The 26192-nt window shown below is 39.5% G+C and overlaps 1 protein-coding gene across 1 annotated transcript; it reads right to left on the reverse strand.

Moving 5' to 3' along the window:
* Positions 1 to 3251: 3251 nt before the first annotated feature.
* MFSD8 (major facilitator superfamily domain containing 8) lies at positions 3252 to 26185 on the reverse strand. The gene is made up of 12 exons (XM_074950844.1): positions 25827 to 26185; positions 20507 to 20598; positions 19574 to 19617; positions 17395 to 17635; positions 16970 to 17083; positions 15640 to 15784; positions 13687 to 13745; positions 11814 to 11922; positions 9985 to 10119; positions 9200 to 9303; positions 8856 to 9115; positions 3252 to 6058 (listed from the first exon to the last, which is right to left on the reverse strand). Exons 1-12 carry the CDS (start codon positions 25895 to 25897, stop codon positions 5852 to 5854), a joined length of 1581 nt encoding a protein of 526 aa, XP_074806945.1. The 5' UTR covers positions 25898 to 26185; the 3' UTR covers positions 3252 to 5851.
* Positions 26186 to 26192: the final 7 nt, after the last annotated feature.

Consider the following 26192-nt stretch of genomic DNA (forward strand, 5'->3'; position numbering starts at 1 on the left):
TTAGTACAGATAAGCAAAAAATACAGCAACACCCTATTTTTAACAGGGGTCAAAGATCCTTAAAACTGGAAAAAGTATAAATACTCAAATATTACATGTTCTAGAGCAGGAAGAACCTACTTGTCAAACTTTCTGCATTGTAACTAGAAAATGCAGAATGTCTAAAAGTGAAGTCTTTCTAAAGCAGGTAATATCTCAAATTATAATAATAAAGCTGTTAGAATGTCTTAAACTTAAATTAGCTATTGCCACTGTGGAAAAGTATAGATTTATTGATATGTCAGATCAGTGTCAGGATAAGGAAGGATTATTGTTGGTTGTGGAATTTGTAATTAACTGAATTAGTTACACTATTTATTCAACTGGTGGAAGGTGCCATTGGCCTAATATATTAACCTCCTCTCCATCAAAACTGAGCTTGCTCATGGTTAGTTCATACCCTGGAACTAGCAGTCTTTTAAATCTGACCTCAAACAACAAGCAGTTGTGGAGCAGAACAAAATGGAGAAAGCTGGCAGGACTGCATCTGCCTTGACTGTGTTGTATTGCTAGGCTTGTATATACCCCCAGTCAGTCATATGTTCACCTGAAAGTGTGTGTTTTTTTGTGTGGGTGGGTGGGGAGGGGGTGTTAGAAGCCTCAAACTTTCATATCTAAACAGTGAAAGTGTGGTTGGCCAGTCTTGGAAGGACTTGGACGGACTTGGACCAGGAGGGTGGGGGGTCCTAAAAGAGTTGCAATCTGAAATTTGTCCCAATATTAATAAAAGCAAACATTTTTCAACTTTCATTTAAGAGAGCCAGTATGCACATGCATTACTTGAAAACTTGTTTGTGAAATACTCCAATTTTGTGGGTTATTCTGTAAGATGTCTGTTGTGATGAAATTACAGTATCTTCAAGTGCTTATGTAGTTTACAAGTACAATTCCCATTTTGTATACTCATTCCACCCACCTGTTTTTTTGAAAATCCCACCCTTTTTGCACATCCACCCCACGGCAACTACTACTTATTTGTTGATTGACAATATGGAGAAGTTGTCAGAAAGATATGTAGGTACTCTTCCACCTTTCTCACAATCTACATATGTAAACAGTCAGATAATTGGTCTTTGGTTTTTAATTTCATTTAAATGGCTTTGAAGAGTTTTTTGCTGACCTGGGAAGCCAAGTACTGAACTGATATTCCTCAGTGAAGGATGTCTGGCTACCTTAGTTTTATGTATCTATGCTGCATTTCAAAACTTGAAACTATCTTTTAAATAAATGAATATGGTTGACTTTGGTGAATAGCAAAACAGAAACCAGTTAGCCTTTTGATTAAAAGATATATGCAGGGGCCTTTGTGCTCTAGAGAAGGGGTTTTAAACATATTTACATCTATTCATAAGCTTTATTTTTAATCAAAAAATTCATGCTTTAAAGAAATTCCTTTCACTGTAAAGTTTTAAGTTACTCACTCTTTCAATGTACAAATCTTTCAAATTTATGGTATTGTGAAACAAAACCAAGACTTATGATTTAAATTGCTAAGCATACTACCTTTCTATTAAATATTGTAAAACACTTAAGTCTACCATTTCTGCATATTAGGAAATGCATTTTCCAACATTCAACCTACCTCCCTGTAACATTGCAACTTATGTTTTTGTCCTGAAAAATTCTCATGACTAGAAGTAGCATCTGTTTTAGATCAAGTCAAAAGTGTCTTTAAATTAACTGGTTTCAGAGTAACAGCTGTGTTAGTCTGTATTTGCAAAAAGAAAAGGAGTACTTGTGGCACCTTAGAGACTAACCAATTTGAGCATAAGCTTTCGTGAGCTACAGCTCACTTCATCGGATGCATTCTGTGGAAAGTGTAGAAGATCTTTATATATACACACACACACACACACACAAAGCATGCAAAAATACCTCCCCCCACCCCACTCTCCTGCTGGTAATAGCTTATCCAAAGTGACCACTCTCCTTACATTGTGTATGATAATCAAGGTGGGCCATTTCCAGCACAAATCCAGGGTTTAACAAAAATGTCGGGGGGGGGGGGGGGTAGGAAAAAACAAGGGGAAATGGTTGTCATTATGCAAGGTAGCCTATTTCCCCTTTTTTTTCCTCCCCCCCCCCGACATTCTTGTTAAACGCTGGATTTGTGCTGGAAATGGCCCACCTTGATTATCATACACAATGTAAGGAGAGTGGTCACTTTGGATAAGCTATTACCAGCAGGAGAGTGTGTGTGTGTGTGTGTGGGGTGAGAACCTGGATTTGTGCTGGAAATGGCCCACCTTGATTATCATACACATTGTAAGGAGAGTGATCACTTTAGATAAGCTATTACCAGCAGGAGAGTGGGGTGGGGGGAGGTATTTTTTCATGCTTTGTGTGTATATAAAAAGATCTTCTACACTTTCCACAGAATGCATCCGATGAAGTGAGCTGTAGCTCACAAAAGCTTATGCTCAAATAAATTGGTTAGTCTCTAAGGTGCCACAAGTACTCCTTTTTTAAATTAACTGCAGATAATGCAATGTCCCTCTTCATCTTATCATTGCATTGTTCAACTCTCTTTATTGGTAAGTTTATTGGGAATACAGGAAGCGTTTGTATGTACTGGGGTCTACAACTCCCAGCCATTAAGGTTACGTTAAGTCTCATTTGTGCTCAGATTTTTTTTTTTTACTCACTTTATTCTGTGGTTCAGTCCTGTTAAGCATTCTGTTATTGATTGAAAATGGAAAGATGACATTACTTAACCTCTGTGCTGCTTCTAAAGTCTCTGTTTTGCAGGTCAAAGCACCCTTTGAGATGTTCTATTACAGCTGCTCTGTTACTATTCAAGATCACAAATGGCTAACATACCTTTCTGATAGGTCAGCTAAACCAAACAAACAATCTTGCTTTGAGTTCTCTGTAGCATAAGATCATCTCCCTTACAATGCTTAAGGCCACAGCAGCTTTCACTTTAGACCAGGGGCAGGCAAACTTTTTGGCCTGAGGGCTGCATCAGGTTTTGAAAATTGTATGGAGGGCCAGCTGGGGGGGGGGGGGAATGGCCTGCTCCCCCCTGGACCCTTCTCTCTAGCCCAACTGCTCCAGAACCCCTGACTGTCCCCCACTGCCCCATCCAAGCCCCCTCCTTCCTGATTGCCCCCCCAGGACTCCTGCCCCATCTAACCACTCCTTCTCCCTGACTCCCCTACCCTTAACTGCCCCATCCAAACTCACCACCGCCCTGCCCCTCTACTGTGTGGCACAGAGCAACTGGTCAGGCTGGGCTCTGCAGCTGTGCTGCCCAGAGCATTGCAGTGAGCTGAGGCTGCAGGGGAGGGGGAACAGGAGGGAAGGGGACAGGGGAGAGCCTCCCAGGCCAGGGGCTCAGGGGCCAGGCAGGAGGGTCCCACCGGCTGTATGTGGCCTGTAGGCCATAGTTTGCTCACCTCTGCTTTAGACAGCATTTATAACAACATGTAGACAGGTCTGCCATTCCAGTAGAAAATTTACCAAAAGTGAAGAATGCTTATCCTATTTCCTCAATGCCCTTATTAAAATAAATAGATCATATACTATACACTTATGGTAGCTGTATCCAGCTTTGGACATATGTATGATCTACCTGTGATAACAGGGGAACAACATCCTGATAGGGGTTATGCAATTGAAACTGGATGTTGCATTTTTAGCTAGAAAAAAAAAATCTAACTATATGCACAAATAGGTAATACAGGATAGATAAGTAAGTCTGCTAGGTGAGAATGCATAGAACATAATAGGAGAGGTCCATTAAGACTGACAGTCTTAGAGCCAAAGTGCTCTAAAGAAGTGGTTCTCAACCAAGGTTATGCGTACACCTGGAGGTACATCAACTCATCTAGAAACTTGCCTGGTTTTACAACAGGCTACATAAAAGGCACACGTGAAGTCAGTACAGATTAAAATTTCATACAGACAATGACTCGTTTATACTGCTCTATATACTATATAACAAAATGTAAGTACAATATTTATATTCCAATTGGTTTTATAATTATATGGTAAAAATGAGAAAGTAAGCAATTTTTCAGTAAGTGTGCTGCAACACTTCTATTTTTTTGTCTGCCTTTATAAGTAAGTAGTTTAAGTGAGATGAAATTTGGAGGTACTCAGACAAATCAGACTTCTGAAAGGGGTACAGTAGTTTGGAAAGGTTGAGAACCACTGCTCTAGAGCTCATTTTCTTGTGACTCAAGGAAGCACTCAATTCATAAATATATACACTGAACAATGCCATCTTTTGAGTAGGAGTGTGCTATACAGCTATCTATCTATCTCTAACTCATGTTTTATATTTAAAAGTTAAGTTAATCTAGTTAAGATACTTTAAAATACAACACTACAAGCTCCTTGGACACTTGCCACAGAACTAGCAAAAGCTTACACTTCAGGGTATGTGCCCCATGGCCTTAAAGAACTACATAGCATGTATAGTGTATGAGGTAATTTTATTAACCACAACAATTTAAGTGACAATATTTTACTATAATAGTATTAATCATATTCCTCTTTGAAAGCTAGAACTTACTCTTGGCTTTAATCAGAAAGGTGGGTCATTGAGATCCTCTGTGTTTAGAGGGCCACAATCACAATTTCACAGCTCTTCCCTCAAGAGAATTCTTAACATTAATTGGTTCTTATTTTATTAGCTAGTTTGTGCTGGAATGCTTAAAGTATCCTATTCTGCAGTATAAAAGTATCTTTGACAGCAAGCTCCTTTCCTATTTTAAATGCTCTTGATTCTGCAGGGGGAATGGAAATGTTGACCTCCCTTCGGTCAGCATTTAAAGTAACTTTACTTCAGTAGTCTGTGTTCTAACCTTGGCTTATAGATACTCAATTACAAATTTAATGCTAAAATCAGGGTACAATTAGATGTACTCAAGAACAGCCATGGCTCTAATTTCAGCTAAGGAGGGATACTTCTCTTGTTTGAAATACAGTTTAGAACACAATTCCTATCCATTAGTGAATCTGATTTGATGTCTTTTCATAACTTTACTATTTGATTTATATAATTACACAACTGCATTCTTGAACTTTTATGCATTAAATTATGATCTGCAAATAACTCATTTTAGACTGGGATTTTCACAGGAAAATAAGAGTTAGATACCCCAAACCCATTAAAATTCAATGGGAGTTGGACACCAAACTCAAAGATGTTCCTGTGAAAATTCCAGCCTCGGTGTTTATATTTCAGCTTAAATCACTCAAAGTTGTTTGAATATTTTGAATAGTTGCCACCTGTATCTATTTCACAATAAATTACAGGTGTCTTGTTAGAACAAAATGTTTATTTTTCCTATTAGCTGTTGGTTAATCTGTTGAAACAAGCTACATGTCAGAAAACATTCACTTATTTGATTAAAAGAGGTAGGTGTTTTGATTCAAAGTGCACATGGCTCAGTCAACTTTGTAGTTACAAGAAGCTTTAGTAATCCTGATTCACAGAATCAAGGCAGCATTTTTTTTCTTTCTAAAAAGGGTGTGCTTACAATACGGCCACTATACTTCTACAACTGGGGCCTACGGTTACCATTTCATTTAACACAAAGGTCTGACGCTTTTGGAAACGACAAACTCCAGCATGCACTACGATCAAACATAGCTTTCCCACTTTTGCTATCAAGGAAGAATGCAATCTCAGAATAACTGCATTAATCAAGATGTAGCAGTGAATACAGCATTAGGCTATGCATGCTTCACAGGCTGCACTGCTCAGTTACAAGTACAGCTCTATGGCCTGTAGTAAGGCACCCTTGTTTAAAAACAAGACAATTACATATTTCTGATTTTCATTTTACATATCTTAAAAAATCTACCCTTGCATCATTCCATATCTGACTGAAAATGCAGTAAGTCTCTTGTACACTGCTTCCAGGAGTAAGAGGGAGAATACAATTATTCCACAGATTAAGCTGAATGCCCAGCGAGGTCCCAAGTGAGTATATATTTGGCTCACAAATACTGGGCCCAGTATACGTGCTCCACTTCCAGAGGCAGTTAACCAGCCCATGTAGACACCCTGAAAAGGATCAAAGAACTGTGGTTAAGAAACAAACAAACAAAAAATTTAATTTTCATCGGTTACTCTAATTACAATAGAAAATATACGTAAGTTATCAAGACACTGCTCATTTTTCTGAACTGTTGGTCTATTGCTTTTTTTTAAAGCAATAAGAGATAAGCAGTCCTAATCAGATGCCTAGAGAGATATACAGTAAAAAGACAAGTTCCTGTTGAAAGATCTATTTTATAACAAGATGCAACAGATGGAGATAAAGGAAGCAAGTTATCTATATTAAGCAGTGATCTCAGATTACCACCTGATTAGCCACTGTAAGCTACTAGTGTTTTATAGGCAGCATGACAGAAATGAAGCTAAAGGAGAGAAATGAATAAATTGCAGCTATCTAAATCTATCCCTTTTGATAGCATGGACATATGTTCACATTCATATTTATTCTTTATATTGCTTCACTGGTGTGAATGACGTTCCCCAGCACTGATGATTAACATCTAATTTAGATATAACAATGGCACACTTTAAATAATCATAAAAATTACAGGAAAGTCTTGGAATCGATAGATTGATATTCTCTCCTTATGGTGTAATTTTTCTTTTTCATGAAGGGATTTGTATTAAACATTAAAAACAGTTAAGATCACTGGAGACTTCTCTATTGTTGCAGAATGCCTTTGTTGTTGGCAAAAGCAGCAAATTTAACCAATTCTTCCTACAGCTATGGCTGCAGAAGTGAAAAGTAGCCATAGCTGTAGGAAGTGTTAAGGAAAATATCCAAATAGTTATTACTGCAATGTACTGCCATACTGCAATTAAAAAAAAAAAAAAAAAAAAATCAGATTTTTAAGAAAATTCGATGCCTTGAATTCAAGACAACTCTGACTACCAAACTGGGCAGTAAGAAGGAACTGAGGGGGGTCTGGGATGACTCTGCCCTTTCAGCCACCATGCAGCAGCATTGGACTGCTCAGGGTACATATGTTGCCCCAACAGGTACCACTTTGGGAAAAATCTGACTCTGGTGCACAGGGCACAGACACCTGAAGTGGAATGGATATGTGCAATCACTTGAAGAAGAATTAAAAACATCAAACCTGCCAATCTTATTAAAAACTCAACTGTCTTATTAAAAACACAACTATCATTCTATCTCCTATCCTTCCTCCCATTCCTAGACAAAACTGTTGAATACCATTTGGCAGCTGGCAACATCCTGGTGACTTCACAATTTTCAGATGAAGATATTTAATCTTTCAAGTGTAGAAAGCCAAGTGCTACTTTTGCATCTTTGCTAGTGTTTTGAAGTGGCCCAACTGCATGAAGGAAACCTAATAAGTTTGACTTCACATACCTGTACCTTTGGAAGTTAGACCCCAGGTGTTAATTAGAGGTGTGTGGAGACAGAAAAAAACCCAATATTCTATATCTAGCTCTCTTTAATGCTATTTTGTATGTCCTTAAGAGCAAATGAACCTTTAGTTCCATTAGTAAAATATGTTTAATATATTGAAGTAAATAACATATGTTTAGGTTTCAGAGTAGCAGCCGTGTTAGTCTGTATTCGCAAAAAGAAAAGGAGTACTTGCGGCACCGTAGAGACCAACAAATTTATTTGAGCATAAGCTGTCGTGAGCTACAGCATCCGATGAAGTGAGCTGTAGCTCACGAAAGCTTATGCTCAAATAAATTTGTTAGTCTCTACGGTGCCACAAGTACTCTTTTTCTTTTTGAACATACATTTAGGAACACAAAAAGGAAGGTCCTATTTACAGGATGGGGCACTATGTTGTGGAAACCAGTAATTCCGTAAAGAGCTTAGGGGCCATGGTGGATATCTGCTAAACATGGGCTCACAGTCTGATGCTGTGGCTAAAGTTAGCTTACAAGATTCTTGGATGCATGAGCAAGGCAAATGTAAAGAAAGAGCAGGGAGCTAGTATTACCTCTGCATACAGCATTTGCAATACCATTACTAGAATAATGGGTCCAGTTCTGGTATCCACATTTCAAAAAAGGATGTTGAAAAATTGAAGAGGGCTCAGAGGAGAGTCATAAGAATTATTAGAGGACAGGAAACCCTGGCTTACAGTAAAAGATTTAAGAAATTTATTTAGCTAAACAAAGAGAAGGTTAAGAGGTGACTTGTTCACAGTCTATAAATACCTACATGGGGAGAAGATTTCTGACCATGAAAGGCTCTTTAATCTAGCAGACAAAGGCATAACAAGATCTAATGTCTGGAAGCTGAAACTAGATAAATACAGTGCAAATTTTTAACAGTGAAGATAATTAATTAATCACAGGAACAGCTTAACTAGGGAGCTGTTGGATTGTCCATCACTTAATACTACTATAATCTTAGGATCCCTACTCATGGACTTGGATCCCACTGTGCTAGATGCTGTACAAACAAGACAAGCACATTTTTTAAAATAGCATCATAGTACAACCACAATACAAGGGTCTGGGGCAGGAATTATTGGGTGAAGTTCTGTGTCCTGGGATATGCAAGTTAGATTAACTGATCATTCTGGTCTATAAATCTAACAATTTTCTTTAAAAAAGTTAATTTTAGCAGATGTTTTAAATGGGTATGTTGTGTGTTGATAAATAGCATTCAAAAGTAGAAAAAGTCATACACATTCATTATCTTCAAATGTCTAACAAACAAGAGGATTCATCTCATAACCAACAAAGCAGTTTTGATCCTAAAGACCAATGGAACAAACTATGCCATCAAGTATACATGTTACAGTAATAGCAAAATCTGAACAAATTCCCTAGTTTTCATGCTTACCTGAGGCTTTGGTCCTAGAATTTTTGAGTATAACGTATAGGACATGACATTACAGGCTGGATAGCCCAATCCTATCAGTATATCAGAGGTGATATACTGGGCCAGGTGGATCAATGGAGTGTACAGGCACCAGGGCTGCACAACAGAGCATCCTGTTGGCTCTACTGTGTGATTAGATGGTAGTTGTGTTGTTTGGAGCTTCCAGAAAGGTGTAAACATTTCATTGAAGATGATTCTGGGAATGGAATTATTCTTTATATCTGTGAAATTAAGCAAGGGATCCCATTTTAAAAAGATGTTAATGAAATGCTTAGACTACAGTTGAGCGTTATTTATAATTATACCTTCCCACTGGATATTTGGTAATTGTTTTCCCCAAGGTAACAAGATAAAGAATCCAACCAAGATAATCAGTAGGCCTCCATAGAGTATAGCACGTTCACCAGTCCTGTTGAATAATGAAAACTATAACTAAATAATACATATTTATGACCAAATATTTCTTTTTAAAGCAATACCTAAAATAATCTACTATACACAAATACAAATCCTGTACAACTTATTCATGGGACTAGTCCCAATGATTTAAGTGGAACTATTTGGTTGAAAGAATTTGGCATATTTACTTTAGTCTAGAGAAGAGAAGACTAAAGGGAGACAACAGTTTTCAAATATGTAAAAGGTTGTTCTAAAAAGGTGATCAATTGCTCTTGATATCCACCGGGGCAGGACAAAGTAGCCGGCTCAGTTTGCAGCAAGGGAGATTTAGATTAGATATCAGGAAAAACGTTTTAACTATAAAGATAGTTAAGCACTGGAACAAGTTATTTAGGGAGGTTGTGGAATCCCAGTTCTTTGAGGCGTTTAAGAACAAGTTAGACAAACACTTATCAGGGATGGTCTAGGTATACTTAATCCTAAAAAACTCAGGGCAGGGGGATAGACTAGGTGATCTCTTGAGGTCCCCTTGTAGCCCTACATTTCTATCATTTGCTAAAATAAGATGAGCAGAATTTGATTCAGATAATGAAGACCTGATCTAAAGTTCCCCAGACTTTTGTGAAGATAATGTAAACAGACAGGAAAATGTTTAAGATAAACAAGAGCAAAAACCTAATGAATGACTTACTTCTTAGAAACTACTTTAACCACCATAAAGACAATGACTGATTCAATGCCAATTGCACCAAGGATTATTCCATTATAAAAAACTGCTTCTTTCCTGGTCCAGGAATACATATCCATTGTCAATGGAGTAGCTATGCTAGGCAGCAAAAAAAAAAAAAAAGAGAGACATATTAATAAAACCTGTACAAAGGTTATCCCAGAACAGCATCATCCATATATTTATTCTCTATAGTATCAGATATGGTCATACAGAAGGCTTCCCTCCTGACAAACAGACAAGAACATGTATGCTGTTTATAACATCATTTTGTGATGCATCACTTATAACAAATCCTCAGGGCCTGACTTTCCATTCCATTATACCAGTTCTACAGTGATGTAATATGAATTATTTCAATGGATTCACGGTGGTGTACAACTAATACAATGGAGAGGAAAAATCTGGTCCTTTGCATGTAAAAGATAAATATGTAAGGCTGAATAGTCACTTATTTATGGTGTTCAAGGTTTAGCTATACAGCTGTAGTTACTGTTAATGGGATATGTGCATTTGTTTCCTTTCGCAAAGCAAACAAAATTTGGCCATTATGTTGTAGTCACCAGCCCCTTTGCCACTGCGGTAAAATAGATGTTCACTTACTAAAATCCCTCCCATTCATTTCTTCTCCTTCCCGTCCCTTTACTCTACTCCACCAAATGATCTTCAATTGTAGTGATCTTCGTTCTAGCAAGAAAGGCTGGACACTATTGCCTTCAAAATTATGCTTTGCAATTCTGTTTCCATATAGAACTTCCAGCCTTTGTCAGTTCAAGTGAAAAAAGCAAACTTAAGATTCATCAGAGTTCTATTGCATGCAGCCACAAAAATCAAAAAAAATCACTCAGGCGTAATTTACCATTGTATTCAGGAAAAATTGCTACACTTTGTCAAACTGAAGTTTGAATGGAGAGGTTTTGTAAATATCAAATACATTTTTATAAGAGGTACTCAGTAGGGAATAGAAACTTCAGATGTGTGATATTATAGCTCAAAATTCTGCACACAAGTTTATCCCTTCAAAATTATGTCAGTCTACCCATTTTAAGGTAGAAGAGTCATCTCAAACAGATGTATATTACATTTTCTTATTTTCACCCACTCATCTATGAAATCCCCTATTATTATTGTTAAGTACTGACTTATCCTTTTTCAAATTTAGTCTGCAGTCACATCTCTTATTTAACATAGCTAGATACTTTAATCCTTAAGGATACCAAAGTACTTTGCAAACTGCAGCTATATATAAGAATCATTTCAACCACTATTGAAACAAGTCTGACGTGGAATGCACTAGCCATTTACAAATGCACCACAGGGCTACACAGTTTTTAGGACAGGAGATAAAAGACAATGTACCCAACTGAAAATATTATTTCCCTTTTAGAGATTTGGTAGATAGAATTAAATTACTTCTATTGAAATCTAATGTGGACATTAGGGTTTACATCTCAACTCGTGTGAGGAATACAATGAAATTTTCAATAGCCACAAATGTTCAGCAATTTGGGTTTACATTTCATTCAAAAGTTTAAATATAACTGTTCCTTATATAAAAATACTACACAGTGATACTATGTGTTAAATTAATATGCCACACTAAATGGAAAATATCGTACAACTCAGTTTTAATTATGGCTTGTTTTTGATAAGGTGGGATAATGCTTATTAATATTTGCAAAATATTAAGTTATAGTAATGAGTGCAACAGAAAAGCCTATGAGCACTTTATGGTTTCCAAGAATTTTACAAACATTAATTAATGAGTAACAGAAGACAACTGGTAGACTTACGTTTCAAAGACAGCAAAAACAAACAAGATGACAAAAAAAAGAATGTTGGTTGCTACAACAGCAACCTGGTCAATGTTTCCTTGGGCATCCTGATCCACATAATCACTTTCTGTAAAGAAACATAAGAATGAACTAAATTGCAAAATTAAGAAGTTTTACAATTCAATTAATGAGCTCTAATATTACTCTGAGGCTAGAGGTATTAATAATATTATGCATATTGTGCATTGTGACAGAGTGCAGTGTGCAAACAGGAGAACCTGCACTCTGATCATTCAGTTATTACTTAGTTCCTCTTGAGGAAGCTGATGGGGGAATTAGTCAATCAGGCTGGCTGGTTGGATGGTCTAAGGAGCCAATTACCCCATCAGCCCAAGGCTGATAAAGAGACAGGAAGGAAATGCCAAGAGAGGAGAGGGAGGAATAGGGCTAGCTGGGCCTAGACACATAAGAGGTGGGAGACCTCCATTCCCCTTAAGCCCTGGTGAGAGGGTCAAAAGCTAGGTTAACATTGTAAATACACTGTTGCACGGGGATTGTTGTGAAAAGGATGGAGGGAACTCAAAATAAAAGGACACTGTGATGACACAACCATGGAAGGCTGTGCAGTTTCTGCAGGAAGAAGGCGGGAGAGGAGCCATGCCCCATGACATGAATCTTTCTGGGTTTGGGTATAGATATATTTTGGGAGTAAATTATTTTTTTATTTATTTATTTATTTATTTATTTTAAAAAAAAAGAAGTGTTTACATTCCAATTCCCCTTGACTTACATTTAAAAAAATTGGCTCTGGCTAAGAGCAAGCATGATTTGAATGATAGTGGAAAGAGTATTCACCATTTCCTAGAAAATATGTAAATTACTGTTGATTTCTCCTTATTTGTAAGGGGCAAATATTAAGTAATCCTGGAAAATACTGAAAAATCACACTAAATAGAGAATCTGTTTCTTAATCAGCTTCTCCATAGCTCTATATCCCACCGATGAATTCTCAAGCAACAAAGGGCCCCAGCAACATCCTCCACAATAAATTTTCAATGTGGAAGAAATGGTAAATTTCAAAGATTTTTGTTTGAATTTGATAAAAACTGGATTTTTCAGATTGTTTGCAATGATCTATTTTTATAACTTAATATGGAAAACTATAATATATGGCACTGAAATAGTTAGATTACCAACATAATGTTTCCTTTTAAAAAGGGGTTTATGATTAGCTGTCATTTTTCATAAGATATATAAACCTATCCAAATGAATGGGATGTGCACATCATTTTAAAAAATTGAACTTTGCATAACAGGGTACACAAATGCTGTATGGTAGGTAGGAGCTGCACCTTGTGCAGCAAAAATTGTATGTGAATTGGTTACTAATTTAACTTTTTTATATATATAATCTATATCTATATAAACACACCTCTAATTTAAACCGAGACTTGTGTAACATTGATTTTAATAGGACTCTAAATTATAGCTCATACACAGTAAAACTGCATAATATCACACAAAATTATGTATACAAATGGTGGCTAGGTATAGCTGATAAGAGAATCATATGATCAGTTGGAGCAAGTAGTTCGTTCTCCATGTCAATTTAATCCTTGGTTTCCGTTGAGATTGTCAGAACGTGACAATTTAGAAGGAATTGTACTGATCATTAGCTCACCCCACATATACTATCACCAAAACAACATCTCGATGGTAATAACTGTTTCAGTACCAACTTGGGCCAGATTTCAATCAGAGTTGTTCAATCCACCACCCTTTGTAATATTTCTAAATGAAGGCTGACTAATAAAAAAAAACAGTTTTATATACAATATGACAGTAAATTAAAGTATCATAGAATGTGTCAGTTTTCAAAGAAAAATATTACCTTCTGCTTCAAAATTGATACTTTTGCATGGTCTTCCCATGTCATCCACTTGATGTTCTCTAAAGATTGAAAACTGTTCTCATTAGCAAAGTTTACCCAATTCATTTCTTTTGTACCAAGCCACAGTTACATTTCTAATAAATAAATAATTGGTACCATCTTGTATCTTAACCAGTCTTCACACTTTTAAACACTATGTGCACACCTTAGATTTCACTGTAATCAATACAAGTCTGGATACCACCTAAGCCCATTTATAGATGATCCTCTGTGAAGTTAATATGGCACTCCGTTTTTTGTCCCATCTATTCAAGATGTATTTAAAAACAGTTTCTGAAAGTATAAAGCCACCAAACCCAAAAAAACAAAACAAAAAAAAACTAGCAAAATTTGGATTTAAGGCCCCAATTCAGGAAAGCATCCCTATTCGTGAAAATTCTTAAGTGTGTGCTTAACTGCTTTCATGAATCAGGGCCTGAGACTGGCCCAACATCTTTGAGTCCACATTGCTGTGCCTTGGTACTGTAGAACATAGGATCCTTTCTCAGAAGTGCAGAATACAGTGATTTCAGATATTGGTTCTGTTCAGCTAAAATTCTGTGTGGCTTTCTATGGTGGGAATAGCCCTACAAATTGACATATATTGGCTGTGCAACGGGATAACCTATTCAAATTAGCACATATGCACCAAAATGGCAACATACAAAATAAAGTGAGCTCTGCAGCAGGGAGGTACAGACGCATAGGAATGTAAATGATTTTCCTGCACCCCACATATCGATAACTCCATATGCCGAGTCCAATCCTCTCCCTCTTCTGTGGCTACCCAAGCTATTGAAAAGTCTTATAGCACTAAGCCTGGAATAACTCTCCAGCACAACATGTGGTGAGGACCAACTATCCATACATACCTGGAAGAAGGGGGGAGCAGCGAACCTTCTGATTCCACTAGAGTTGCTATTCTGCTGAATGCACCCTAATCTCAAATATTCAGGTAGTACAGACCACCTGAATGGAAAACTACAAGAGGCCTCTCTCTCCACCAGCTGTATCTGCACAATGATGGGGTAAGTAATCTTTGGGTCGCATGGCATCTCTTCATGTCCCTTGCTTGGTTTTTTTCCAGAAATGATACACACAAAGATATGCTTTAGGTCACATGGCCCTTTTATATTTATTCCCCGAGTAAAAGCTAGGCAAAGAGTCGAAAAAGCAGTTATAGCATGGGACTAAGGATTTTCCTGAATTGGGGCCCTAGTGAAGAACTCCACCTACTACAGAAGCTTCATGAGCCAAATTGCTATACAGGGCAATGAGACTGGATGGACTTCAACTCCATCTCTATCTCTGGAAAGGGGGTAAGTTTTGCTGGAAACATGACAAATACTCATGTCTCAATTATTCGTTCATTATCAGAGGGTGAAGAGCACCATGCAATACATAAAAATAAAGACAGTCCCTGCCCCAAAGAGTTTATAATCAAGGAGACAGACACAAAGACAGCAAAATCTTTGCAGGTCAGCAGCTATGGAGGTTAATTTGAGCTGGGCATAGCCCTGTATGTGTTTCAAATTCTATATACAGTACTACGTATATCAAGGCTGAATTACTGACACTTGCATCCATAACGGTTTGCATCTCAACCATACATCACTAAGCTTTGTTTACTAAAAAGTGAGGATGCATGAGTCACAGAAGTTAGCCACTTTGAATAATACATTAAAAATATAAAGTCTTGAAAGTGCTCAAGATGTAAAGATTATTATTCTAGTTCTTTAAGATAGTGGTCATATTATCGCTATGTTCTTTTGAAAATGCTATCCTTTACTCTTATAATTTCAGTGGATTTTGAAAAGTAGCCAAAAATTATTTTCAACAGTAGTGGAAGTATCCATAAAAAAAAACTATCCACAATATTCAAATAAGAAAATGTTTTCGTTTCTATTTAATTACCTGAATATGGCAAAGATTAGAATAATATTAATAACGCCTAGGAGAGCTCCCAGTAGAACTGGTGCTGTGTACATGTTCACCTGGAGATCAATGATTTCCCACATCACTCCTTTTTCTCCAATCAGAGAGAAGCAAGTCTGAAAAACTTAAGATAAAAAAACTACCTCAGGAAATTCAAACACTAAAATTATTAATGCATTATCTTTGGGGAATCCAGTGCACAGTCATCTGATGGATACCAGTGGGATCCTAACTATCTGGAAATACATGCAGCTTGTAGAACATACAATCCTCAGAAAGCCATATGAATATACTCAATAAACAGCAGTGTGACACTAAGAACAAGTCAGCTGCACAAGGCCAAGAAAGGAAAATTATCTAGCTCCACACCTACCATCTACTTGTGATTCTCTATAGTTAAACTGGATGTGCTAACTCCATCTACCCTTCCTTCTATAGGAATGTCCTAGCGTGGGATGGGGGTATCCCTTCTCTAGGCCCAACAGAAGGGAAACAGAAAAAAAAAATTTAAAACACTAAACAGGTGATGAGTGGGAGCAAGAGTGTGTGTATATATGTAAGAGCTCCTCCCCTGCCTAGCCTATGATCATCAGGAACTTGGCTGAGTGTCTCTCAAAATGGAGAATGGGAAGGAAGAATGCACCCTTTATGCGAGTCATTCAGGGACACTGCCTCTTTGGTTGTGCAGACTCTTTAATGCTACTTCCAGGGTTGACTGACAGCTAGCCACCCACAGACAACTCTCACTCCCTGAGATATAAGGAGATGTACTAAACGTGCTCAGCAGCCATAATTTCTTGTGGTAATTGGGCATGGTGGAGTCTTTAGCTACCTATGGAATGAGGTCAGGCTTGCACAGGGACTCAATGCCAAACTCTCATTACCATAAATAAGGTACAGCTAGTTTGCAAAGTCTTTATGGACAAGCAGCTGCTGAAGCATTCTGGAGATCCTTTTTTTTTTTGGTGATTTTCTGAACACTATCAACTAATTAGCAATGGAAGTTACAGTCCAAACCTACTTTGTTAATCCAGTTACACCTGGTAAATTGCCACCAAAATTACAGAGAACAGAACTGTACTCATAAACAATTAGATTTTTTTGGATGTAATATCTACGTAGCTACTTATGGCTAAACCACAGCAGTACGCAAATATATTCAGTTTAATATTATGACAAAACGTGCTCATTTTTGTGCACACTGCTGCTGAGGAGATTCCCAGCCCCAAACTTAATGTCTGATTTTTTCCTAAATAACAAAAGGAGCATGAATTGTTTTGGAGGGATGAGGAAATAAGAGACGTTGTACCTGGTCCTAGTATGAATCCCGTTGCTTGACAAGCACTGGTGTTGGCCATGGCACTAGTTCTTTCTGTAAGAGAAGTGGCACCAGCAATGTATGATCGAACTACTGCTACATTTCCTAAAAAAAAAAAAGATCAAAATGATACATTTAAATCTCCAGTCACAGTTAGTTCAACTCCCCTCCCCATATACCAAACAAGCAGTTTACTAATGGTACTCAATGTTTCCCTATTATATGCACACAAGAAAGTATATAATTTTGTAGGTCCGCACACAGGGTTAGCGAACTACTTGTGTTAATCATTTGTGAAGATATTATTTGCCTAATAAATTATTTTGCTTAACATAACCATAAAGCTTGTCCTCTCTTAGGTAAGACACAAAATAAATTAATTAAAACTTCAGTGGTTTAAATTCTGTTGCAATTACCTGCTCCAAACCCCACAAGGGCACGAGCAACCAGCATATAGTATTTGTTGTGTGAGGTAGGTAAATGGACATAGGCATAAAGGCAGTTAGCAGCCACAGAAATGGCAATTGAAACAACAAGTGGTTCTCTTCTTGGCCTGTAATTGGACCATAAACCAAACAGAGGTGAGGCTATCATTTGTCCAAGACTGTATGAAGCAATAATCCATCCCAAGAAACTTGCATCTGCTGTCAGATCAACCTGAGGAAACAAGTAAAGTGATTTTAAAAATTACAGTGTGCTATTCATCATTATCAACAAAAACAATTTTGGAATCAGTACCCTACAACATGTAAGATTCTGTGCTATACACTGTATCTCTAAAGTGCGGAGCTTACAGCCGAGGGTCAGGGGGCACTAAGGCAACATTAGGCCATCTTTGCACCTTCCTGAACCTGAAATGCTCTGGAGGCTAGAGAGACCCCCTGCATAACTGTCACTGAGGGCCTGTCTCAGCAGTCTCCCCATGCTGCAGTCATGATCCTCCCACCCACAGCACGCTTTCTATGCTGGAGATTATGAGGGGGTCTTTGGAAGGCAATCGTCCCACAGTTCCTGCACCAGGGGACTTCTACGATGGCCAAAACCAGGCTTTTAAGGGTTCCTTTACACCACTCCAGCCCTTTTACATGATGTAAAGAGACTGGAGCGAGGATGAGGCTCTCCCTCATCAAAGCAAAAAGACTGTAGTATCATAGTCCTTGACACATAGTGATTTTTAATCTTCAAAGTTCTGTAGAAATGTTATTTTTTTAAGTCTGGACAACTTGTCCAACATACAGATAAATAGGATTCATGTAGTATATTTACAGCTTCGCTAAAAGTCCTTTTGGGGAAAACAAATTATCTAAAATATCTACAGTTTTCTACCAATTTACAATATAACTTGAAGTGAACTAAGCTTGAGAAACTAGTGTTTAAGGATTGATAACATGAACCATTATTAATTGGTAAATTAAAGGACAGAATTTATGTGGAGAGTTAAAAATTGTCAGAGGCTAGGAGAGGAAATTTTCAGTCTAGTCATATGCTTCCACTTATTGACTTAATACAAGTGTTTTGGTTTCATTGTGAGAATTCCTTACAAAGTGTAATGTTTTCTACTGTACACTCTATAAGCAGAGCTCATGTCTCTCTGTCTGTATAGTGCCTAACACAATGGGATCTGAATGGAACCTACTTCAATAAAGTTAACAAAAAATGATACCTATCCCCAAATGGCCTGATTTTATTCTAATACTGTTTAAAACTGCAAGATATTCACGTTTACATCTATGTATTGCTTTGGCAGTCTTTTCTAAATAAATACAGTACCACAAAGTTAATTAAAAGTACAAAAAAATCAACATGCTACATGGTAGTGCAAATTACTACTGTGGAAGTAAGGATCAATCATTAAAAAATATCAGTACATTATTCCTACATTAAAGTGTGACACAGAAAACTAATTACCGTACATACTCGTTCGTTTATAAGCCGACCCCCCCCAAGATGGATAGGTAAAAATAGTAGAAACTATATGACCCTTTCATAAGCTGACCCTATATTTCAGGGGTTGGCAAACTTTGGCTCCCAGCCCGTCAGGATAAGCCGCTGGTGGGTGGGGACGTTTTGTTTACGTGGAGCGTCTGCAGGCATGGAGCCCCTCAGCTCCCTCTGGCCGCAGTTCCCCGTTCCCAGCCAATGGGAGCTGCGGGAAGTGGCGTTGGCTGGGAACAGCGAACCGCGGCCACAGGGAACTGAGGGGCTCCATGCCTGCAGACACTCCACAAAAACAAAACGACAATGTATTAGATATTCAGTTCAATGATTTCATAGAGTTTAAAATCATCAAATTTTGGTGTAGACACGTTTATAAGCCAACCCCTGCTCTTTGATGCATCACTTTTTTACCAAAAATATTCGGCTTATGAACGAGTATACGGTACTGAAAATGCAATATTTAAACTATTAGGGGAGTTTAGATAACTAAGTCCCTGGTCCATCAATTAGATCTATTTCTGTATAGAGCTTGTTGAAGGATTGGGCTTTAAACTGTAAAGTCCCTATATACCACAATAAAGTTCTAACAGTGATTTTACGTTCTAATAGAGCAGAAAATAAAATCATCATCAATCATCATCATTAAAATTTACAAACCTTTTGCAGATATGGCCATACTGACATAATTACAATTGAAAAACCTGTGATGTATTAAAAAAATAAAAACAAGAAAACAGAATTGGAGTTACTTTACATTGCTACATGTAATCATTAATCAAGTACTTGAAAACGGATATTATGGGGCTGATTCTTCTGCTTTTTAAAAATACTGTATTCTCAAACTGAAGCTCCACATGGCAACCAAAAGTACCATGGTTGCCATGCTGGATTAAAGAACAGTAATTGCTTTTCAGTTAGAAGAACTCTTATATAAAATAAGGGCACCACACTACGCAGATGTGTACAAAAGTTAAATGCACTGAACACCTAGAGTGTGATCATGGTCCCACTGAAGTCTATGTAAAGGTGTTTTCCTCAATCCATATCAAGGAGTAGAGTTCTCAAAGAAACAGATTTTCTTGGTATCTAAAATTAATTTTACATTTAGATTTAATACTTTCTTCAATCCTTCATCACATTAAACCAAACACAAAAGTCAAAGATATGCAGATACCAGAAATCAATTGAACTCACACTTTAATGAGTTTGGCTCTGGGGTCAAAGAGGAAACTGTTCTGCAGTTAAAGATAATTTTGATATATTGGGGAAACAAAAAATACTGTAATGCCCCAGGAGGAAAAACATCTGCAAGTATATGTATTTTAAAATCCAATATTTGTATTCCAGCATCGCAGAGAAATCCTCATTCATTAATACTAACGCTAATTCCTTCCTTTCAATTCATTAACCTTATTTTCTCTATTCACAAGTAGTCACTGCATTTTTATGATGTATAAAAGAAAAATAACTCTAATAAGGGAGCAGGAATAGTTTTAATATACAAACTTCGTAGAATTCTCAAACCAAAACAACATATCCATTGTACAAATAGTGTTGAAATTCTGCTGGATGAATATCAAAATTACTTACCTACACTGCTGAGAAACATTGTAAGATACATAATACGAATGGATCTCCACCTACTCCTATAATGCTGTTGGGTTTCAACAACATCCCCATATCTTGAACAACAATAACAAAAGAAGAAGAAATCTTATTTTGTTGTTTAGCTCTTAGTGAAGAATTTTTCAGCCTAAAGGACATCAAAAGCATTTTTCATAGGTTACCTCTAATTTTACAAATAGAATATATATTTTGTAGCTTACACTGTTCCTAACTATGCAATGAAGAACATTAAAACACACATTGTAAATGAGATTGATTTGTTTCTGACATAAAGCTCATCTTTTGATGAGACAGCAGCGTGCGCTAAATGGCTTACCTTTTCTAAAAATAATGTTTACCCTATTTTCTCATGTTCTATTAATGATTGTTACAATAAAGTCACATATAACTCAGCAATATTATATACCTAATAAATATGTCTTCCAATATTTTCCTCTCTGAGTTGCAGCATTTTGTGGTACGTCTTGCTGAAGTGAAAGGCACTTCACCTATCATAGCACATATTTGCTTTTTGGCTCCCGCTTCCCTATTAAACTGTGGTAGCACTGAAGAGAAAAATCAGAATGTGATATGCCTTTCACTCACATGCTCAACAGGGCCCTAAAATGGCAAAACGACAAATCTATGCACTTTTGCCCATGCTGCATTTTTCTTTTACAAGTAAATTCAACGTTCATACAACATGCTAAACTGGCATCAGTGAGACCGATTTTTGTTTGCTTATGCCTAGACCCTGAATCCTGCAAGCCATTCATGTAGGCAAACTCCTTTGTCTCCACGTAGGCATAACGGTTTATGTGCAACAGATTATAGAACGAAGGCCTAAATCATGACAGCAAAACATTCCCTTTCAGTGTTATGAATTTAAGAAAAAAATAAACAACTGAAAATTACTACAATCAAAAGTGAACCTGACAAGCCTATTTTCGTTATTTCCAAGCTTTGTGAAGTGCAAAATGTAAACGAACAACATAACTGGTGAAAAGTTAATTTTTTAGATATTTTATCTTGGAATGTTAAAGTATTGTTACAGTTACATGAGCAAGGATTTATTTTTATACGATGTATGCTGATAGTATTGTTAGGATACAGATATTCAGGCCTGTCTGGAAAGGCCTATGCGCTAAGAATTTAGGTGTATTCTTATCAGTTGGCTAGTTATAGAGGTATAAAAGAGAGAATCAAAATCACTGTCTGCCGGTGTAAGGTCCTTCTCTTACTGTGACAGTCTGAGGCCCTGTTCTTAGGCTAACGCCTTTGGCAAGGTAGCAGAGGCAGCCATAAGCTGGGAAGCGAACGGTCACATCCTCACATTCCAAACTAGTCACATTGAAATCAGGTGCTATTGGGCTGTTAGGAATACAATCCTGTCCTGATAATGCCTATCACCTCCAGAGAAAGGGAAGTGCCTAGAAAATGTAAAAGGAAACTTAGTTTGATAGCATCCTGTCTGGCAAGAACTCACTTATCAATAGCTGGGATGTGAAATCCTCACTTCCGTATTGTTTTGTCATTATAGTTCCCACTTTGCTATTGTTTGTCTGTATAATCTCTCTCTGGTTCTGTGATTGTTCCTGTCTGTTGTATAATTAATTTTGCTGAGTGTAAACTAATTAAGGTGGTGGGATATAATTGGTTACATAATCATGTTACAATATGTTAGGCTTGGTTAGTTAAATTTCAGAAAAATGATTGGTTAAGGTATAGCTAAGCAGAACTCAAGTTTTACTATATAGTCTGCAGTCAATCAGGAAGTGAGTGTGGGGGGGAAATGGGAGCAGGGAATGGGGGTGGGGAAATTGGAATCATGTTTGGCTAAGGGCAGGAATGGGAACAGGGACACAGGTGTAAGGCTCTGTGGTTTCAGAGCTGGGAAGGGGGACACTAAGGAAGGAAACTGAAATCATGCTCGCTGGAAGTTCACCCCAATAAACATCGAATTGTTTGCACCTTTGGACTTCGGGTATTGTTGCTCTCTGTTCATGCGAGAAGGACCAGGGAAGTAAGTGGGTGAAGGAATAAGCCCCCTAACAAGTATCTCTTGAGGATCTGTTTATTTTTCAGAGGCAATAACAATTGCAATTTCTTCACAAGATTCTTCTGATTAATTCTATTCGGGAGGGACCATCTCTGTTATAGGTACTTTCACCTGGTCAACACAGTTTTTGTATTAGTATAGCTTTCACTTGGCGCGGTTTTCTTTTTTTGTTGTTGTTGGGGGAGAGGGGGAGGTGGGTGTTTGTTTTTTTACCAATAAAACCTAATGTGGATGCAATTGTGATAAAGGTTCCTTACACCAGTATAACTGTATCCCACTTTTTTCCAGCATACCTGAAGCAGTACCATTCATGTGTACAGATAAGTCCTTAGAAGATAACTATTAATCACTTCCAGAGACAAGTGCTTATTTAAGCTTCAGCCTTTTGCTGTGAGGGTGGGGAAAGACACATGCCAGATACTGATATACAAAATGCTGTATAAAATACCTCAATGAGAGAACTACAGAGAATGAGGGAGTTACGTGTATTATTTTTTCTAAATATTTCAGTTTCCTTGTTTGATATCCTGCCTGACTGTATAGAGTTAAATCAAAGAAGGCTGGTGAGGAGAAATCAAAGAGGAAACAAAACGGTGATAGAGAGAAAACCCTTAACGGGAACAATAGTGGAAGCTTTTAATTAGCAATACCCATTCCTGGCTTCATTGACACTAGCAAGATTTACTTTTCCCGGGCCTGAATTTAGACTAAAAGCGGATACTAAAACCTGATTGAAGCGATTCTCAGCAGCTGCCCAGGCATGAGACACTAACAAGAACACACAAAAGTAGACAAAGAATGCACCAAAGTCATCTGCTTCTCCCAACCTAGAGATTGAGGTAACTGGGCTGAATGGACCACTCCAAAGTTCGCAAGGAAACATTAAGGTTTAGATAGGGGAAGTAAGCACACAGGCCTCTATTGTTTTTACTCTTTGCTCTGCATGGTACCTACCTTTGGATGAATAAAACAATGTGAAGAGTTAGCAACTTCCCAGCGCCAGCTGAAACACTCAGCAGCCTAGGGAGCGCAGTGAGCAGGTGCAAAAGGGAGGGGTGTTGCAGGGTGTGCTGGGAGTTGTACTTTGCATGCCGCTGTGTTCCACTAGGGCCCTGGGACCTGCGCTGCCAGCTGCACTATTAGTCCCAGAATGCCTCGCGCCATGCCACCAGCCACCCCAGCTAAAGTGGTCAGAGCCAAAAGGAAACCCCAAGCAAGGAAATCGTCTGGTGCAGGCAGAGGGTTCCCAGTGCTAATCCCGCTGTATTCCTCTCCCCCTTGGAGCTCCTGGTTCCCCCCACCCCTGTGTCTCACCCACTCTCCTGGGGCAGTGGGGAACTAGGGGCAGCTGCCCAGCAAACATGATGCCCAGGGGCTCCTGGGCACTGTCTCGACCCTGCACTTCATGGTGAGAGTTGCTTGTCTGTGGTCCCTGGGAGCAGGGTGGGCGGTGACAGTGGGGATGGTCAGTGTTGGCTGCCATGCCCCCTGCCAGTGGGAATGCCCAGAAACTTCCCCCCTGCACTCCGGGGTGGTGGGTGGGGGTGCAGCCCAGTTTTGGGGCAAGTCAGGGTGTGATGGGGGAGCTGGCTGCGACTCCGTGTGGGGGTGTAGGAGAAGCAGGGTGTTAAGGTGGGGGCAGGGGGGGAGAGAGGTGGGTGACAGCCCTGGGGTGAAAGTGTTGGGGGGGGGTTGGGCAGTAGCAGGGAGATTGAGGAGAACCTTTTTTAGGGGGTTAGTTGCATGGGCAGGGGACAGTAGGAGGGATGGGACGGGGCGGGGGGGGGGGGGGGGAGAGCCCAGATGTGAAGATTGGGGTAGGAGCTTGAGGCTGGATTGTGATACCCTTTGTGGTAAAGTGCGTGTTTTCTCTCCGTGGCCCTTTCTCTCTGCAAAAGATGGGCACCAACAATTTTCCTCCCCACACTCCGCCCCAAAGTTTTGTAAACATTATTGTACCAAAGCAGAAAATGCAGCTTTCAAAAAATGTATTTACGAAACATAACTGTGGGTGGAGAGGGAGATGGCAGGGAGATGCAGGTGCAACACCACTGACTGCTACATTCAGGCTTAATATGGCTCGTAAGTGTGCTAATTAAGCACTTGCGTTCAAGGCCCCAAACAGGCCCCGAGTGTTTAAAGAAAAAAGACAAAACTAACAAACAACCCCCTCCCACACAAACCAAATTCAATGGTATTCTGGGTACATTTATGTTAGCCCAATTTGTTCTTTACGGACTGAATGGAGTTCTCAATGTGTCTTCAAATATCTTATTTTGTTTTTGAATAAATGTTTTCATCCCTGTCCCGGAAATACCACATTTACTATGGCATTAATGGTGCTGTCACGCTGGGACCACCCTTGGAAGAGGCCTATCACAACCACATGGGCGCCCACAAATATGTTTGGCGCCAGGCCCACAAAAAGTTAATCTAGCCCTGAACAGTATCTGGGTGTTACCTGGCACACGTATGTCCCCACCATCACAGCAAAAGGCTGAAGCTTAAATAAGCACTTGTCTCCGGAAGCAATTAATAGTTCTCTTCTAAGGACTTATCAGTAAACATGAATAGTACTGCTTCAGGTATGCTGAGTTACCACTAAGCAACCACTATCACGGATACTGTGATACAAAGTGCTGCGCAGGGACAGCGATTTACACTTCGCCTTCCCTGGGAGAAATGAGCCAGCGGAACAGACTCAGTTTACTATGAGCGATATCCCAGTAGTGGTGGCACTTGGGGGGATACCACAACCGGGCTATTTGACACAGTCAGGGAGGAGCCTAGCAGAGCCCACTAAGTGAGTTACCCTTAGGGTGACCAGATGGTCCAATTTTATAAGGACAGTCCTGATATTTGGGGCTTTTTCTTATATAGGCTCCTATTACACCCCCCACCCCGTCCCGATTTTTCACACCTGCTGTCTGGTCAGCCTAGCTCCCCGAGCTGCCCGCTGGGGAAACCTCTCCCTCTCACGCACACCGCGCCTCTGCCCCAGGGCGGCTGCTGGAGCCTGGTTTTTCGCTACCACGAAGCGACCCAGGCGAGCTGGGCACAATCGGGCTGAACCAGAGCCCAGGGCGCAGCGCTCCACAGCCCCTGGCCCAGCCCCTGGCTGGGGCGCCGGCGGCAATGCCCGGCAGGACAGTATCACCGTGCGGGCGGGTCGGGGGTCCCCACCTGCCAGCGGCCGCAGGGTCAGACGGGCCCGGGAGCCGGTAAAGACCGGTGCGCGCGGCCTACCTGCTCTCGTCACCCCCTCCTGAGCTGAGCAGAGGCTCCTGCCCCTCGGCAGCACCGGGGACCGCGGCCATGTCTGGTGCCCAACACAAGCTCCACCCCTGCCGCCGGCACCAGGTAGGCGGGGAGGAGGAGCCTCCTGCCCCTCTCCCCGGTAGTGCCCTCGCTACCGCCCCTCCCCGCCCGTGACGCCAGCTGTTGTTGTTCCTCCCGCCGACACCGGCGGCGTCGCTCAGGAGCCGGCTATCCCGAGCCGCCCTCACGCGCTTCCTTTCCGTTAGCGCCGGCCGGCGGGCTGCAGTCACGTGGGGTGGTAGGATGCTCGAGGAAGGGGGGGTGCTAGTCACGTGTGACCTTTGATGCTCGCAG

The sequence above is a fragment of the Natator depressus genome, chromosome 4 (assembly GCF_965152275.1).
Source record: "Natator depressus isolate rNatDep1 chromosome 4, rNatDep2.hap1, whole genome shotgun sequence".
Classification (NCBI taxonomy): Eukaryota; Metazoa; Chordata; order Testudines; family Cheloniidae; genus Natator; species Natator depressus.

Coding starts and splice junctions, on each gene's coding strand:
- MFSD8 (XM_074950844.1), bottom strand. CDS start 25,897: ATGGCCGCGGTCCCCGGTGCTGCCGAGGGGCAGGAGCCTCTGCTCAGC. Junction 13,746..15,639: donor CTAATCTTTGCCATATTCAG/GTAATTAAATAG, acceptor TTCAATCTTTAG/AGAACATCAAGTGGATGACA. Junction 10,120..11,813: donor GTTTTTGCTGTCTTTGAAAC/GTAAGTCTACCA, acceptor TTTGCTGCCTAG/CATAGCTACTCCATTGACAA.